Source organism: Adiantum capillus-veneris, chromosome 16, assembly GCF_014529385.1.
Source record: "Adiantum capillus-veneris isolate H3 chromosome 16, ASM1452938v2, whole genome shotgun sequence".
In the NCBI taxonomy this organism is placed as follows: domain Eukaryota; kingdom Viridiplantae; phylum Streptophyta; class Polypodiopsida; order Polypodiales; family Pteridaceae; genus Adiantum; species Adiantum capillus-veneris.
In genome coordinates this window covers 147,151,789-147,165,237 of record NC_140946.1, presented here as the reverse complement: position 1 = coordinate 147,165,237, position 13,449 = coordinate 147,151,789, and the positions used below count along the sequence as shown (strand labels likewise).

General features: G+C 48.3%; 1 protein-coding gene across 6 annotated transcripts in view; it reads right to left on the bottom strand.

The window, feature by feature from the left end:
• Positions 1-13,449, bottom strand: part of LOC147440025 (uncharacterized) — a 58,879-nt gene that overhangs the window by 29,486 nt on the left and 15,944 nt on the right. For 4 of the 6 annotated variants that reach the window (XM_086485719.1, XM_086485722.1, XM_086485721.1 and 1 more), the window contains exon 3: positions 9,745-9,837. In XM_086485719.1, the coding sequence (XP_086341845.1) occupies positions 9,745-9,837 (93 nt within the window). Of the gene's footprint in view, positions 1-8,883; positions 9,299-9,744; positions 9,838-13,449 lie in introns of those variants that run through there. The other 2 variants (XM_086485723.1, XM_086485724.1) reach the window with 2 other exon arrangements.

Sequence of the window (13,449 nt, the reverse complement as noted above, 5' to 3'; positions counted from 1 at the left end):
CTGATCTGGCTTTATCTTCTTCCTGACAGGAATAAAATGAGCCTGTTTGCTGAATCTGCAAATAATGGTCCAAATACCATCATTTCCTGTCTGCGTTCTCGGAAGATCAAAGATAAAATCCATAGCAATACTTTCCCATGGTTTATCTGGAATAGGTAGTGGTTGCAATAACCCTGGTGCCTTTTGCCTGTCAAACTTGACCTTTTGGCATATTAGGCATTCTCGCACAAAGGCATCCACATCCCTTCTCAATGTAGGCCAATAGAAGAATGTCTCTACCGCTTTAACTATAGCATCGATACCACGATGCCCTGCATACGGTGGGACATGACTCTCTTCCATAACTTTGCGTCGCAATGGCTTTGTGACACACAATCTGCCATGCATCATCATGAACCCGTCTTTAAGAAGATAGTGTTCATGACGTTGTCCATCCATTAGTTGCTCGAAGACCCTTGCAAAATCTTCATCATTTGCATACTGTTCTCTCATATCATCAAGTTCATGATGATAAGGAATCGACACAGCTGAAATTTGTGGCTTCCTTGACAAGGCATCAGCCACAACGTTCTTCTTGCCTTCCACATGCACAATCTGAAAATGGAACATGGACAAGATATTTGCCCATCGCATATGCTTCTGAGATAACTTTGTTTGTGTCAAGAAGTATCGCAAGGTCTGATGATCCGTTTGGACAACGAAATCTGCACCTAGCAGGTAGTGTTTCCAACTTAAGAGCGCATGAATCACAGCCAGTAACTCTTTCTCATAGACCTGCATGGTCATCTCTGGCCCTTGCAAAATTCTGCTCTCATAGGCTACTACCCTGCCATCTTGCATTAGCACTGCACCAATGCTACTACCGCAGGCATCACACTGGACCACAAATGACTTCCTAAGATCTGGCAACACAATGACTGGATCCGAAGTCATCTTTTCCTTTAAGAGATTAAAAGCTGAAATCTCTTTCTGTGTCCATCTAAAGGTGACTGCCTTCTTTTGAAGAGCATGTAAAGGTGAAGCAATCTCAGCGAAATTTCGGATAAACCTTCTGTAATAGGAGCATAGTCCCAAAAAGCTTCGGACATCATGCACCGTCTTCAAATTTGGCCATGACTTGATCGCTTCAACTTTTGCAGGATCCATTCTGACACCATCCTTTGAGACAATGTGTCCCAGAAAGTGAATCTCTTCCAGAAAAAACTCACTTTTCTTTGCATTGATGAGCAACCTATGACTGCGTAGCTCTTTGAACACAATGGCCAAGTGATGCCTATGCTCCTCTTCATTCTTTGAGTAGACTATCATGTCATCAAAGAATGTACCAACAAACTGCTGGTGTGGACGGAAAATTCTGTCCATCATCCTATTGAACGTAGCAGGAGCATTTGTGAGACCAAAGGGCATCACTAAAAATTCGTAAAGGCCAAACGTCGTTCTAAAAGCAGTCTTGTGCACATCCTCTGATCTAATGCGGATCTGATGGTACCCACTCTTTAGATCTATCCTGCTAAACATAGCTGCTCCTTCTAATTTGTCCATAATATCATCAATTCTAGGTATAGGAAACCTATTCTTGATGGTATTCTTGTTCAGTGCACGGTAGTCGATGCACATACGCCATGAGCCATCCTTTTTCTGCACCAACAACACTGGAGAACAGAATGGAGATGAACTAGGCTGAATCAGCCCCTTTTCTAACAACTCCTGTACTTGGCCTATTATCTCTTTCTGCTGAGCCGCACTAACCCTATACGGAGGCTTATTTGGTGGGCTACTGCCTGGCACCAAATCTATCGCATGGTCCTCGGGTCTCTCTGGTGGTAATTGAGACGGTAATGAATCGGAAAAACAGTCATTGTACTGTTGTAAAAACACTGACCTTTCTTTATCTAGCACAGATAAATTTGATTCATCACAATCTGACACTTCACGTGCAAAAACCAAGTACGCAGAAAGATGCTTTTTCATTACAGAAGTAATAGCAGAAGCTGATACAGTAGGAATAGACTCCCCTTTAAGCTTTACATCCAGAATGTGAGTCTTTCCCCTGCTCTGTACAGTGATCTTTTTGTTGTAGGCATCCAGGATTCCCTGTACACGAAACAACCAAGGAATACCTAACAACACATCACATCCGTCCAGTGTCATGATGTAAAATTCTTCAGCATCTACATAGGACAGTTGTAAGCAATGTGGCCAGGCTGCTCACATATAAAGCATTTGTTCTCTGTCCTCAGGACCTTCTTTTGCTCTTCTGACTTGCAAGGAAAACGTCTTTTCCATTTCTTTGCTGGTCCCTTTTCTGATTCAGCCGTAGCTGTATCTTTCCCTGCGTTGGCTGACTCCTGAGTCCCTTTAGGAGCCTCATTGGGAACGTGCTTCTTGGCTGAATTTTTCTTGCCTGATCCTGCCTTGACGCTAGTGTTAAATTCACAATCTTCTCCCTTGAGCAAACCATTGCCAGTGTTTGCTACCTCGATGAGCTGCGTCAAAGTAGTGACTTTTGTCTTCGTACAGTACTTTCTCAATCCTTTAGGTAGGCCACAACAGTATTTTTCAATCTGTTTTGTCAATGGCACAAACCTATAGGAAGTTACTGGAAGTAGAGCTTTCCAAAACTTCCGATTGTAATCATCCAGATTTCTGCAAGTGGCAGCATTAAGCTGGTGCCATTCTGTCATGACATCTGCTTCGAAATCATCAGATAACCAAGCTGCTGCAAAAATCTGCTTGAAGTAAATCCATGTGGACGGAGCTTGCCCTTGAAGCAATAAAGTTGTCCACCATTGTCCCGCATTCCCTGTCAAGAAAGTGGCTGCCTTGCGGACCTTTGAAGCCTCTGTAAAGTTTCCCCCTGCATAGGCCTTGTCAAACTGCTGGAGGAATGAAAGAGCCTTCTTCCTGTCATCAAACCCTGTAAAGGTCGTGAATGACACTCCTTTGCCACCTTCTTTGTACGGAGTTGGCCTCTCCAGCGGCGTTAAATTGTCATATGGAAGTGACTGAAACATGGGAACACTAATAGGGTTCATCTGTGTTCCTTGGCCGCTATTAACTTGACCTGGAAATGCCATATTTGGCTGCTGATTTGTAATTCCAGCCATACCAAAATTTGCTTGTGGCATCCCAAATTGTCCCTGAGTGCTTTGAAACCCTGGTTGCATACCCATGACACTGTACATGGGGTTAGGCATCATCGTTTGAGCACCCCCAAACACTGTTCCTGGCGTATAAAACTGATTTCCAGGTGCATGACCAGCCATGCTTTGGAATACGGATCCACCTCCAAAATAGCCAGGGTGTACTGAAGGTGGTGGGAAGACCTGTTGCATAGCCTGTAGGTTGCTTCCCTGCCCATTAGAACCAGCTATAGGCTGCTGAAAGGTGGCGGGCTGAACTGGTACAGCTTGAAAGACTGGCATCTCAGCCACCTGTTCTTGCACCTTAGGCATAAGTTGTGGAGACTGCATGTTCTCCGTCAAGTGTACAGGTGTTTCCATTGACTGTGCGGTATGAATCACCTGTGCTCGAGCCTTAAAAGGCTTTTGAATATGATCCAGTGACCCAAGTTGCTGAGACGGAACAGGAGGTTGCAGAAAGGCTAAAAACCTCGGGTTCTGCATTACTTGTGTGAACATAGCCACAGCAGTAGCCAACTGGGTCCTGAATATATCATCATCTGTCTGTGGTGGTCTTGACGACTCACCCTCTTCATGTGTCTGTTGACCCTGTGAAGAGGAAACCTCTTCAGTCACATCATCTGGTCTGTCAACCATAATTGCAATTCCCTGTGTCTGGTCTATGATCCCCTGTGTCTTCAAGCCCAAAACTGACCAAGGCTCACTTCTATGGGAAAAAGTGATTTAATCCCGTCGATGGAACCATGAAACCGGCCTGTTTGATCCAAAAAGGGCGGTAGACTTTACTTTAAACCTTGATTTAGCTTTCACCCATTATTAGTCGTCTATTTTACCTGTACTTTCAAGACACATCAAAGGGGAGAGGGATACAGGCTGCTAGATTGCACCTGTATGAGTGGACAGACACCAGATTGGCCCCTAACTTAGGCGCCCCTTTCGGTATTTCTTTATTGTTCAAAAGAGGGAATAAATGCTGTGGTTCCTACAAGCTGCCCCGCACAAACTCGGCTGAATTTCCACTGTTCCAGCCCGATTTCGGCAGCATAACTGTACTAGAACCCTTCACGGTCAGTATTCCCACGCATTGGCCGACTTTCCCGACGCATACGGGCACTTTACAAAACCTGGCGAGAATCTGCAGCACGCTGGATTCTCTGTTTTCAGCCCTGAAAATGCGCCAGATCGCCTGTACAGCGGTCCCCTTGCATCCCCGAACCTCCTGGGGGTATTAGGGTCCATTTAGGGCCAAAACCCTAAACCTGCAAAAATACACAGCAGGCTGTAATTCACTGTTTCGGGCTCCGTTCCGCGTGCCGGTCGCATCCCTAGCAAGTCCTCGAGCTCCCGCACCTGTAGGGCTACTTGCCCTTTGAATCGGACGAGATTTCTGGCGTGAAACCTCTCCGAATTCACCTGTACCTGCGGGGGGATTAGCCGCTAGCTAATCCAGTACCTGTGCAAGAGGCTCTTGCCTCGGCAATCGCGCATGAACCCACACAACTGTACATTGGTCAAATGAAAAGCCCACTAGAGGGGCATAACATACTGCCAAAGGGGAGAGAGAGGGCAGTGCGTAGCGTGCAGGGCATCACTCCTGGCACCGCACTGTGCATAAGAGGGAAAGCAAGCACTCCATAGCTCTTAACCTGTGACAAAAGCTGCAAATGAGCCTCTCCCAGCTTAAAATTCAGCGCCAACTCTCTCTTGCATTAGAAACTGCACCAGAATGTGCCACTTGGCACATTTACAAGCATTTTCCCGTTTCGGGGTTGCCGCCTAAAAATATCCCAACCGGTTGCCCAGTTGACTTCACGGCAGAGTAAGAAAATGTTCCCTTTGTCATTCCGGAGGTAATGACGTCAACACATTTTCAGGTCCCAAAATAGCAGTTCCCTAAATTTTAGGAGATGCTGCCATTGTATCTTTCTAGGTCATCCGACCCTCTTTGTACACTGCGGCCACATCCAGAACTGAAATGTAGCCTCTGTAGCAAAGGATTCCACTTTGGCTAGTCAATGACCCCACTTGGCTAACCATAGTCCTTGTCCAACCTTAGTGCTCTCTTGCCCTCAGGCCTGGACTCCCTCTGGACAGTTCCACACTAGCTATGCAATGCAGGGCAGTTAGATTTCCTGAGGGGTGTTTCCAAAAAGTGAAAGTAAATAGATAATAAGAAAGAAATCAACAAAAAGGACAGATAGTAGTCACACGCTGGTGACACCAGTCACTCTGTCACCCACCTAGTCACTCTATCACCCACCCGAGTCCACTGAGATGCCTGTCGGTGAAAGGCAAACTCATGACGCCTCTCCTCTGTGCAAGCAAGCTCTTGTCGAGCCTGCTGTAACTGCTCCTCCAACCATGGAATGTCTGGATGCTGCTCCTGCATCCTCTGTAATGAAGCAATGCCTCGTCTGAGACGCTACTCCTCCTCTCTCGCTGCAGCCCGTCGAGCCAGAGACTCTTGGAGAAAAAAGTGGCTAAGCTGAGCTAGGCCTAAGGCCACTCTGTCTGCAGGTAGAGCCTGGCTGTCCATGCCCTCTGTCCAAAGAGCCTCTACCCTCTCTCTGAGTGCTGAGTCCAACAAGACCCGCTCTGGGATGCGAAGCATCGTGCTCCCACTCCTCTGCCTGTCTGCCACTGTGAGGATCACTGGTGCATGGTCCGAGAAGGATGTCCCTACCAGGATGCCACTGATCCCCCCAAGTCACTGAAGTGGTCACTAGTGTAGAAGCGATCTATCCGCGATAGATTCACTCCTCCCACTCTGCGGTCCAATCTAGAGAAGGCAAGACTCTCTGGAGGCCTCACAAAGCCAGAGTGCTGCAATGTATCAGAGACCCTCAAAGTCATACACAACCTCTCCCAAGCTGCTAACTGGACTCCATGCACAGTAGCATGGATGCCTCCAATCCTGTCAGAAGGGTCCTCCAACATGTTGAAGTCCCCTCCTACACACGAATGGTCATATGTGGCAAAGACTCAACAATCTGTGACCAAAACTCTGCACGAGCACTCGCCACATTGGGCACATAGATGTTCACGAAGCCCACAAGGCCACCCTGAACCTACATAGTAATCCATTGAGCCCTGCCTGGCACAATAATCCCTCTGCCCATAATGGCCTGCTGCAAAGAGTCCGCAATAGTCATACATACCCCACCCTGGATGCCTCCAGGTCCAAAAGCAGCTAACCAAAAGGTATCATATCGTCCACGCAGAATCTGACCACATCGCTGAATGCGGCTCTCAGACAGATGGTGCTCCTGAAGCATAAGGAGATCAATCTCTCCTCCCACAAGGCAACGCTGAAGCTCCTGACGCAATCGGCCCCGCTGTCACTGAAACTGGGGCCCACCTAGTCTCTGCACGTTCCACGAGACGATCCTCATGGGGAGCGAGAGAGAACAGATGTTGCCGCAGCACCAAGACAGGCTATCTTCGAGGCTGGCTTGGATGGGGAGTAATCCGCATCCGAGCATCCTCTAGATAGGCGAGACTGCAGTGAGTGCCTAGCCCAAGCCCAAGCAGAGCGAGCTGTGCGTAAGGCAACCTCCTCTTTCCAGGAGTCCTCATGAATGTATACATAGCAAGGCAAACACTGCGTATCAGCAAAAAAGTACACCACAATGTGCCTACATCCTGCTGAGTCTGGGGGTGTCACCGCAAACTTGGCCAGTGGCCACAAAGTCTGCAGCAAATTTGTAACTCCAAGTTCTCCCATGTGGTGAGAGAACTCGAGAACCTGTGTATGCAACCATCCCACCACTGAGTTGAGGGACCACTCTGTCTCGGTCCTACCACAGAGGGGGAAGGAGAAACCAACTGCGGAGTCCAAGGCCTCTGTCCCCCTAGCGGCGAGGAACAAAGCATGGACCCTGAAGCAAGCTGCCTCGTGGTCTGCTGCGGAATCGCCGAGAAAGGGAGTGAACCCGTAGTCGAAGAAATCCCAGCGGCGTCGGAGGTCAATGCTTGTCAGACCACGAGGGATAGCTGCAAGGGAAGATGTCTGAATCTGCAGAGGGGGCCGCAAGAAGGGCTGACCCTCTCTCGCTAGGCGACTCGTGGCAAAGGCGCTGCCAAGAGATCTCCTAGCCGCCGGCGAGGGACCAGTCTCCTGAGTCGACTGTGGAACTGGAGCAGGAGGGGGGGGAGAAGGAGCTGGGGGGGGGGGGGGGGGGGGAAAAGCGGGGTGGGGCGACAAAGGGAGAGGGGCGAGGTGGGGAGTGGACGGGAGCAGAGGGCGGGGGGGAGGATGACGAGGAGGAGGGGAACTCTGAAGGGGGGGCGGCTGGCGAGGGTGAAGCGGAGGTGGAGGCTGGCGTAGGGGGCTCCTCCTGCTCAAGAGGACCAAAGCGGTTCCCCGTGGGAACCCACTGCTGCTGAGTAGGCACCTGAGGGCCACTCTGAGTGCCAGGCAGTCGCTGTGGCCCCTGGCGTCGATGCCCACGGGCCTGCTGCCACCCCTCCTCCGCTGGAGCCCCAAGCTCGGAGGGTGGCTTTGAATCTGTGCTCTGTGCCGCTGGCTGTGGCTGCGGCCCAGCCTTGGCAGGCTGGGGCTGAGGCTCAGGTGCAGGTCGTGGCCTCCTCCGTGGACAGGCCTTCGCTAGGTGGCCCATCTGTCTGCAAATGAAGCACTGGTTCGGGAGACCCGAGTACTCCACACTCCGTCTAAACCAACCCCCACTCACACGAGGCAAAAGGATGACCTTCGAAAGCGTGTGGGTATCTCTGACCAAAACTCGAACTAAGGGGATGCCAGCCACCTTGGCAGCTACTGATGCTGCCGTACGAGGTGACTCCAGGACAGTCCCGATGGCGGAGCCAATCCAGGAGAGAAGTGGTAGGTACTCCCTCCATAAACCCAGACTGAGATGGGGATGTCTGCCTCCTCTACTAGCACATCCGAAGTCGGGTCAAACCCATGTCGCCACTGTCGAAAGTGGGCGCGTGATGCTCGGATGGCCAGTGGACTCATAGCTATGACCTTGGAAGCCATCTCGGAGGTCTCGAACTCGATCTGGTAGTACCCCCGTCCAAGAATCTGGACATCCAAGATCTTGCCCACCTCTGCGAGAAGGCGGGCCTGGAGAAGGTCTCGCAGCTCTCCTCTGCTAGGACGGGTGCCGAGAATTTTGCAGATGACCGAAGTCGCCTGCAAACACTCAACCTCAGCGGCTAGGCTCGCTTGCTCTGTCAGCGATAGAGCAAGTCGAATGGTGGGCTCAGCGGGGTTGGGCAAGGGGGCTTCGGATGAGTCCCTCTTGTGGCGGAGCTGGAGCCTCCATCTGTGTCTACTGCTGTGGCGAAGAAGCGGACGGTGAAGAGACTCTGCAACCGAGCACGCCGAGCACTGTCCGAAGAAGCAGTGTTGCAGAGCCAAGTGCAGGAACCTTCGGGAATGACGAAGACGGGGGAGGGGGGGGGGGGGGGGGGGGGGGGGGATGGCGGCGCGAGAAGGGGGCAGCGCGAGGTGAGGGCAGCGGGCTGCTGCGCGGCTCGCTACTGCTGCTCGCCCCCCCCCCCCCCCCCGCTGCGCCATCGCTGCCCCCCCCCCCCTTGCTGCCTCCCGTCCCCCACCTGCCCTTGCGCGCATCTGCCCAGCCCAGCCCGCCCGCCTGTGTGCATCAGCCCAGCCCGCCCCGCCTGCCCTTGGCTCTTTTGGCTGTGTCAGCCAATTTATAATTTGATCTTCAACTTGCACTCATATGTGAATATTTATCATCACAACCTCAAAATCAGAAAGAAAAATAGAGCTCGTTTGGCTTCACTCATTGAATACAACAACAAGAGGCTGTCAATCAAAATGGCAGCCTGTTTCATCCTTTTGCACAGATGGGAGAATTGCAATACATATCAAAAGAATAAGACTGATAATGGTCAATGGAAAGAAATGGTCGATGGAAAGAACAGTCAACATGACTTCCTTAAAAATGCTTGATGTTGCTTCAAAATGGACTAATCTGGTGTGCAACTCAAGCTGGCCAATTGCTTTTCCCATGTACCTAGAGGTGGTTATCGCAATTCACAAGGACACTTTGCAAAGACTACTTTGAGTGCCTTCCAACAGTGTGGATCCAGCCTCCTGCACTACACATCTGCTACCAAACTGTACCATCGGCTTCAAATGAATCAAATACTGTTTAGCACCTAAACTGCAAACAGGAGTTGCAAAATACAATTAAAATCAACGAAAAAGAGCCACATATGAACTAATGACACTACGGGAGTAAAGATACTAATCCAGGTTAAGCCAACCGAACTGGCAGAATTGTATTTAAAAGTGTTGATAATCCTTGCAATGCTTACACAATTCAACAGAAATTCAAAGAAAAAACAATTGTCACCCACAAAATTTTGATTATTTCAAGAACCAAAAAAAGGCATAGCCAAAGCGAGACAGTAAGAACTCCTAACCAATCATATGGATGAATTTAACAGTAATTTAGAGTCTGAATGGCCATTGACCTGTTGTGCCTACAATGTCAAAATTGTTGCCAAGGCACACTGTGATCCGCATGTTTTAGTCATGCGCAGTGTCAAGTCATGTATTAAGAATTAACGCAAGGCAATAAGACCTCCGAAACAATGTATAACATACCCGGAATATACACGTGCAATGCATAATTGCCCTCCACATGTGGAAAACTTCTTATCCTTCCAGCATTGGCTTCCGTCAACTGCAACATGTATGCTGATTCCAGAAAGCAGACAATGTGTCAACTCACAAGGAAACTACAAAATGCTGAAGCTTCAAAAAACTATCAAAACTACAAAATGCTGAAGCTTCAAAAAACTATCAGTTTTAAAGTGACCAGCATAAACAGGACAAATAAACTTTAAAGCAAACATTTTTAAATTCAGAGCCAAGTAGGAATAAGCTATTTGCCGTAAGTGTGAAGATTGAATAAAAGGCTAATTTTTAAGCTTGCAAAAGCAACTTGCACTGACAAGGTTATAACACACCCACGCAATTCACACATGAGCTTATCGCCACGCATGCATGCTCATGCACACACACAAGTTGCAGGTAACAGACATCCTTTTAATTTGTCTTAGAACACCCTTGAACCTTGAGACATTTTTAGATCACAGCTGCAATTAATGGATCCAGAAGATTGAAGGTAGAAAAATTGATCTGCTTCTTAAACTAATGTAATCGGCAAGTCATTGGCGTGGAGTTCAATTTGAAAAATGATAACACTGGAGCTTTAAAACAATTGAAGTTTAGACACATAAGAGAGTAGTTTTCTACCCACATGCATTGGCCCCTAAGTCAAGCACCCCTTTCGGTTTACATTAGTAATCCACAAACTTACAACTGCAGGCCGAGTTGCTCTGCAAATATGCAATTATGCACTCCATCTGCCATAGCTCACCCACAAGGCTCATATTTAAAGGCACGCGGCCCAAAAGCAAATCTGCTGAAAATAGGGCACCTAAAGCCCCATATCCAAAATTAATTGCCCAAAAAATCAGCGCTTTTGGTAAACTGGCAGAAAGCAATGCGTCACCAGCTACCATGTCATCACCATACAGCCTACCACATCATCTGCATTTTGCACCACAAATCACAACGCACGCACCCCCAGAGTCGGACTTGAGGTCCCTTGATTCGGTATGGCTTTTGTTCTTCCCTTGCTGTCACAAACTCCTAATGAGTCAAGCCACTGAAGACTTCAGCCAACCTGCAGATCCCGGCCGAGGGGCCTAAGCCCTAGAAGAAGTAGAAGAAGCAGAAGTTCTCACCAACTTACAGATCCTCGCCAAGTGGGTCACTTTTGAAGAAGAGTTCCTACCAGCTTATGGGGGCCCAAGTGCCTAGGAGCATAACATTAGTAGGATCCACACACACTAAAGACCTTCACAATCAGCTGATGATATGGCATGACTCTACGGACAGTCCCGCAAATCGCGCTAACAATGCCATGTGGCTGTATGGAGTTTTGCGTTTCACGTTGGTGGCTGCTAACGTGGCATATTGTACGGATTTCCCTAAAATTGCACTGGTTGCTTTTGGAGACCAGCTGCTTTTAGGACTGGATGCTTTTCATGTAACTATTTTTGGTAAGCCTAGGGCCTTTAAATACAGGCTGGGGACCTCTTCTCTGGCATTTGCGCAGGAGCGGAAGAAGAGCAAGAGTCCCAACAATGTAATTTGGTGAAGCAATATAAAGAAATACCGAAAGGGGCGCCAGGGTTTGGGGCTAGTGCTCTCTTGGGGTGGAACTCCACCATTCTGTGTCTCGTGTGTCGTGCGTCTCTTTCAATTTAGTTGTTATTTGAAGTGCTTAAAGTTGTTCAGGTTGTTCTTTCCTATCAGCATGTGGTGCCCTCCCATCACTGGTATCAGAGCTAGAGTCGTGTGCTTTTTTGAAAGCATACCGGTCCTACCAAAGAGTGGACAGAGGAAAATGGCACTTCCAGAGTTCACCACAAATTTTTGTCGTTTTTCGGGAGAGAAAGATCCAAGGAAAGCTTTACAATTTTTTCAATAGTTTCATAACATCTATGCCATGAAGAATTACTCAGAAGAATCAAAGATCCTTCGGGCCACCGCTTTTCTCAAAGGCAGTGCCATGCAGTGGTGGATGTCTATAGCTACCAAGCTCCACACTCGAAGGACTTGGCAAGCTTTCAAGAAAATTTTTGCTCGAAGTTACATGAATTTGACATCTTTCTTCGGAGTGCAGCTTTTGCCACGAAAACCCTAGCAGGTTCCAACTTAAAATATTCGGACTTCTCTCAAAAGTGTCTTTTCTCAAACCAATAACCTTGGAGGCCTAGTGTAATGGCTATATCTTGGGACTACCATCACCACTACAAGAACACTCTTTGTCCAAGATGATTTCGACCATTCAAGAGCTTATGGACCATGTTGCGGTTGGCTACAAATATATGGAAGAAACCTAGCCCTAATTTTTGGTGTAGTCGTCTTTTCGAGCTCCACTGACGGTGAGAATGCTTTTCAATTTGATTTAGTAGGTTTCTTAATTTGGTTTGAGAACTTGTTTGGTGATTCTGTTTGGAATTTGTTTGAAATGGATGGTATCTGTTTTGAACTTGTCTTGGTGCCCTCTCTTTAAAATGGAAAGTACCTCACTTGTGCTAGTTAAAATGGGAAGATATTCACATATTTGTGCCGGTTGAAAGGATGAGCTACTCTTGAGAAAATTTATTCCATTCCAAATGCAATTAGTAGCTCCAGCATAGGAAAACTTCAAAAGGAGAAGTACCGGAGGGGGCGCGAGGGTTTGTGGCTAGTGCTCTCTTGGGGTGGAACTTCGCCACTCTCTGGGTTCCATAGTCTCAGTGAGGATTTGTAAGTTGAACTTCTGCTTTTCTACTTCTTCTAGGGTTTAGGCCCCTCGGCTCTAATACCATTATAACGGGAGGGCACCACGTGTCGACAGGAAAGAACAAACTGAACAACTTTAAGAACTTCAAATAACGAGACACGACACACGCGTCCGCTGGGGCCAAGTGCCTAGGGGCATAACATTAAAAAAAATAGCAAGATCCACACACATAGAAGACATGTGCAATTAGTTGATGATGTGGCATGATTGTATGGAATGTCCCGCAAATCGCGCTAACAATGCCATGTGGCAGGTGTACGGAATTCCGTGTTTCACGTTGGTGGTTGCTGACATGGCATACTGTACAGATTTCCTTGAAATTGCATTGGTTTCTTTTGGAGACCAAATGCTTTTAGGACTGGATGCTTTTCATGTAACTGCTTTTGGTAGACCAAGGGCCTTTAAATACAGGCTGGGGGCCTCTTCTATGACATTCTCACAAGAGCGGAAGCAGACCAAGAGTCCCAACAGTTGTACTATGGTGAAGCAATATAAAGAAATACCAAAAGGGACACCAAGGTTTGGGGCCAGTGCTCTCTTGGGGTGGAACTCCGCCACTCCGCGTCTCGTGTGTCATGCATCTCTTTCAATTTAGTCGTTATTTGAACAGACCTTGACGATGCCGATGATGGACAAGATGAAGCACTCGGTGCCGGCGAGGGAATGGCCGAGGGGAGGCTCGATGGGTTGCCGAAGTACTGGACCGCAATGGAGAGGCAAACGAGGTCAAATCCAACCGGTTCCGCGAGGAAGATGGGCTGAAAACTGAAAACACTGGCTGATCTGCTCTGCCGATTTGCAAGCTTGGAGCTGGCGCTAGGGCTGAAATCTGCAAACGCTGGGTTTCCTTGCCAAAAAAGCCAGGTCTGATCTGAGATGAAAACGCTAGGTTGATCTGTAGTCTTTTGCTAGCGCTTATCCTCCTAGGATTCTAGACGCTCCTATCT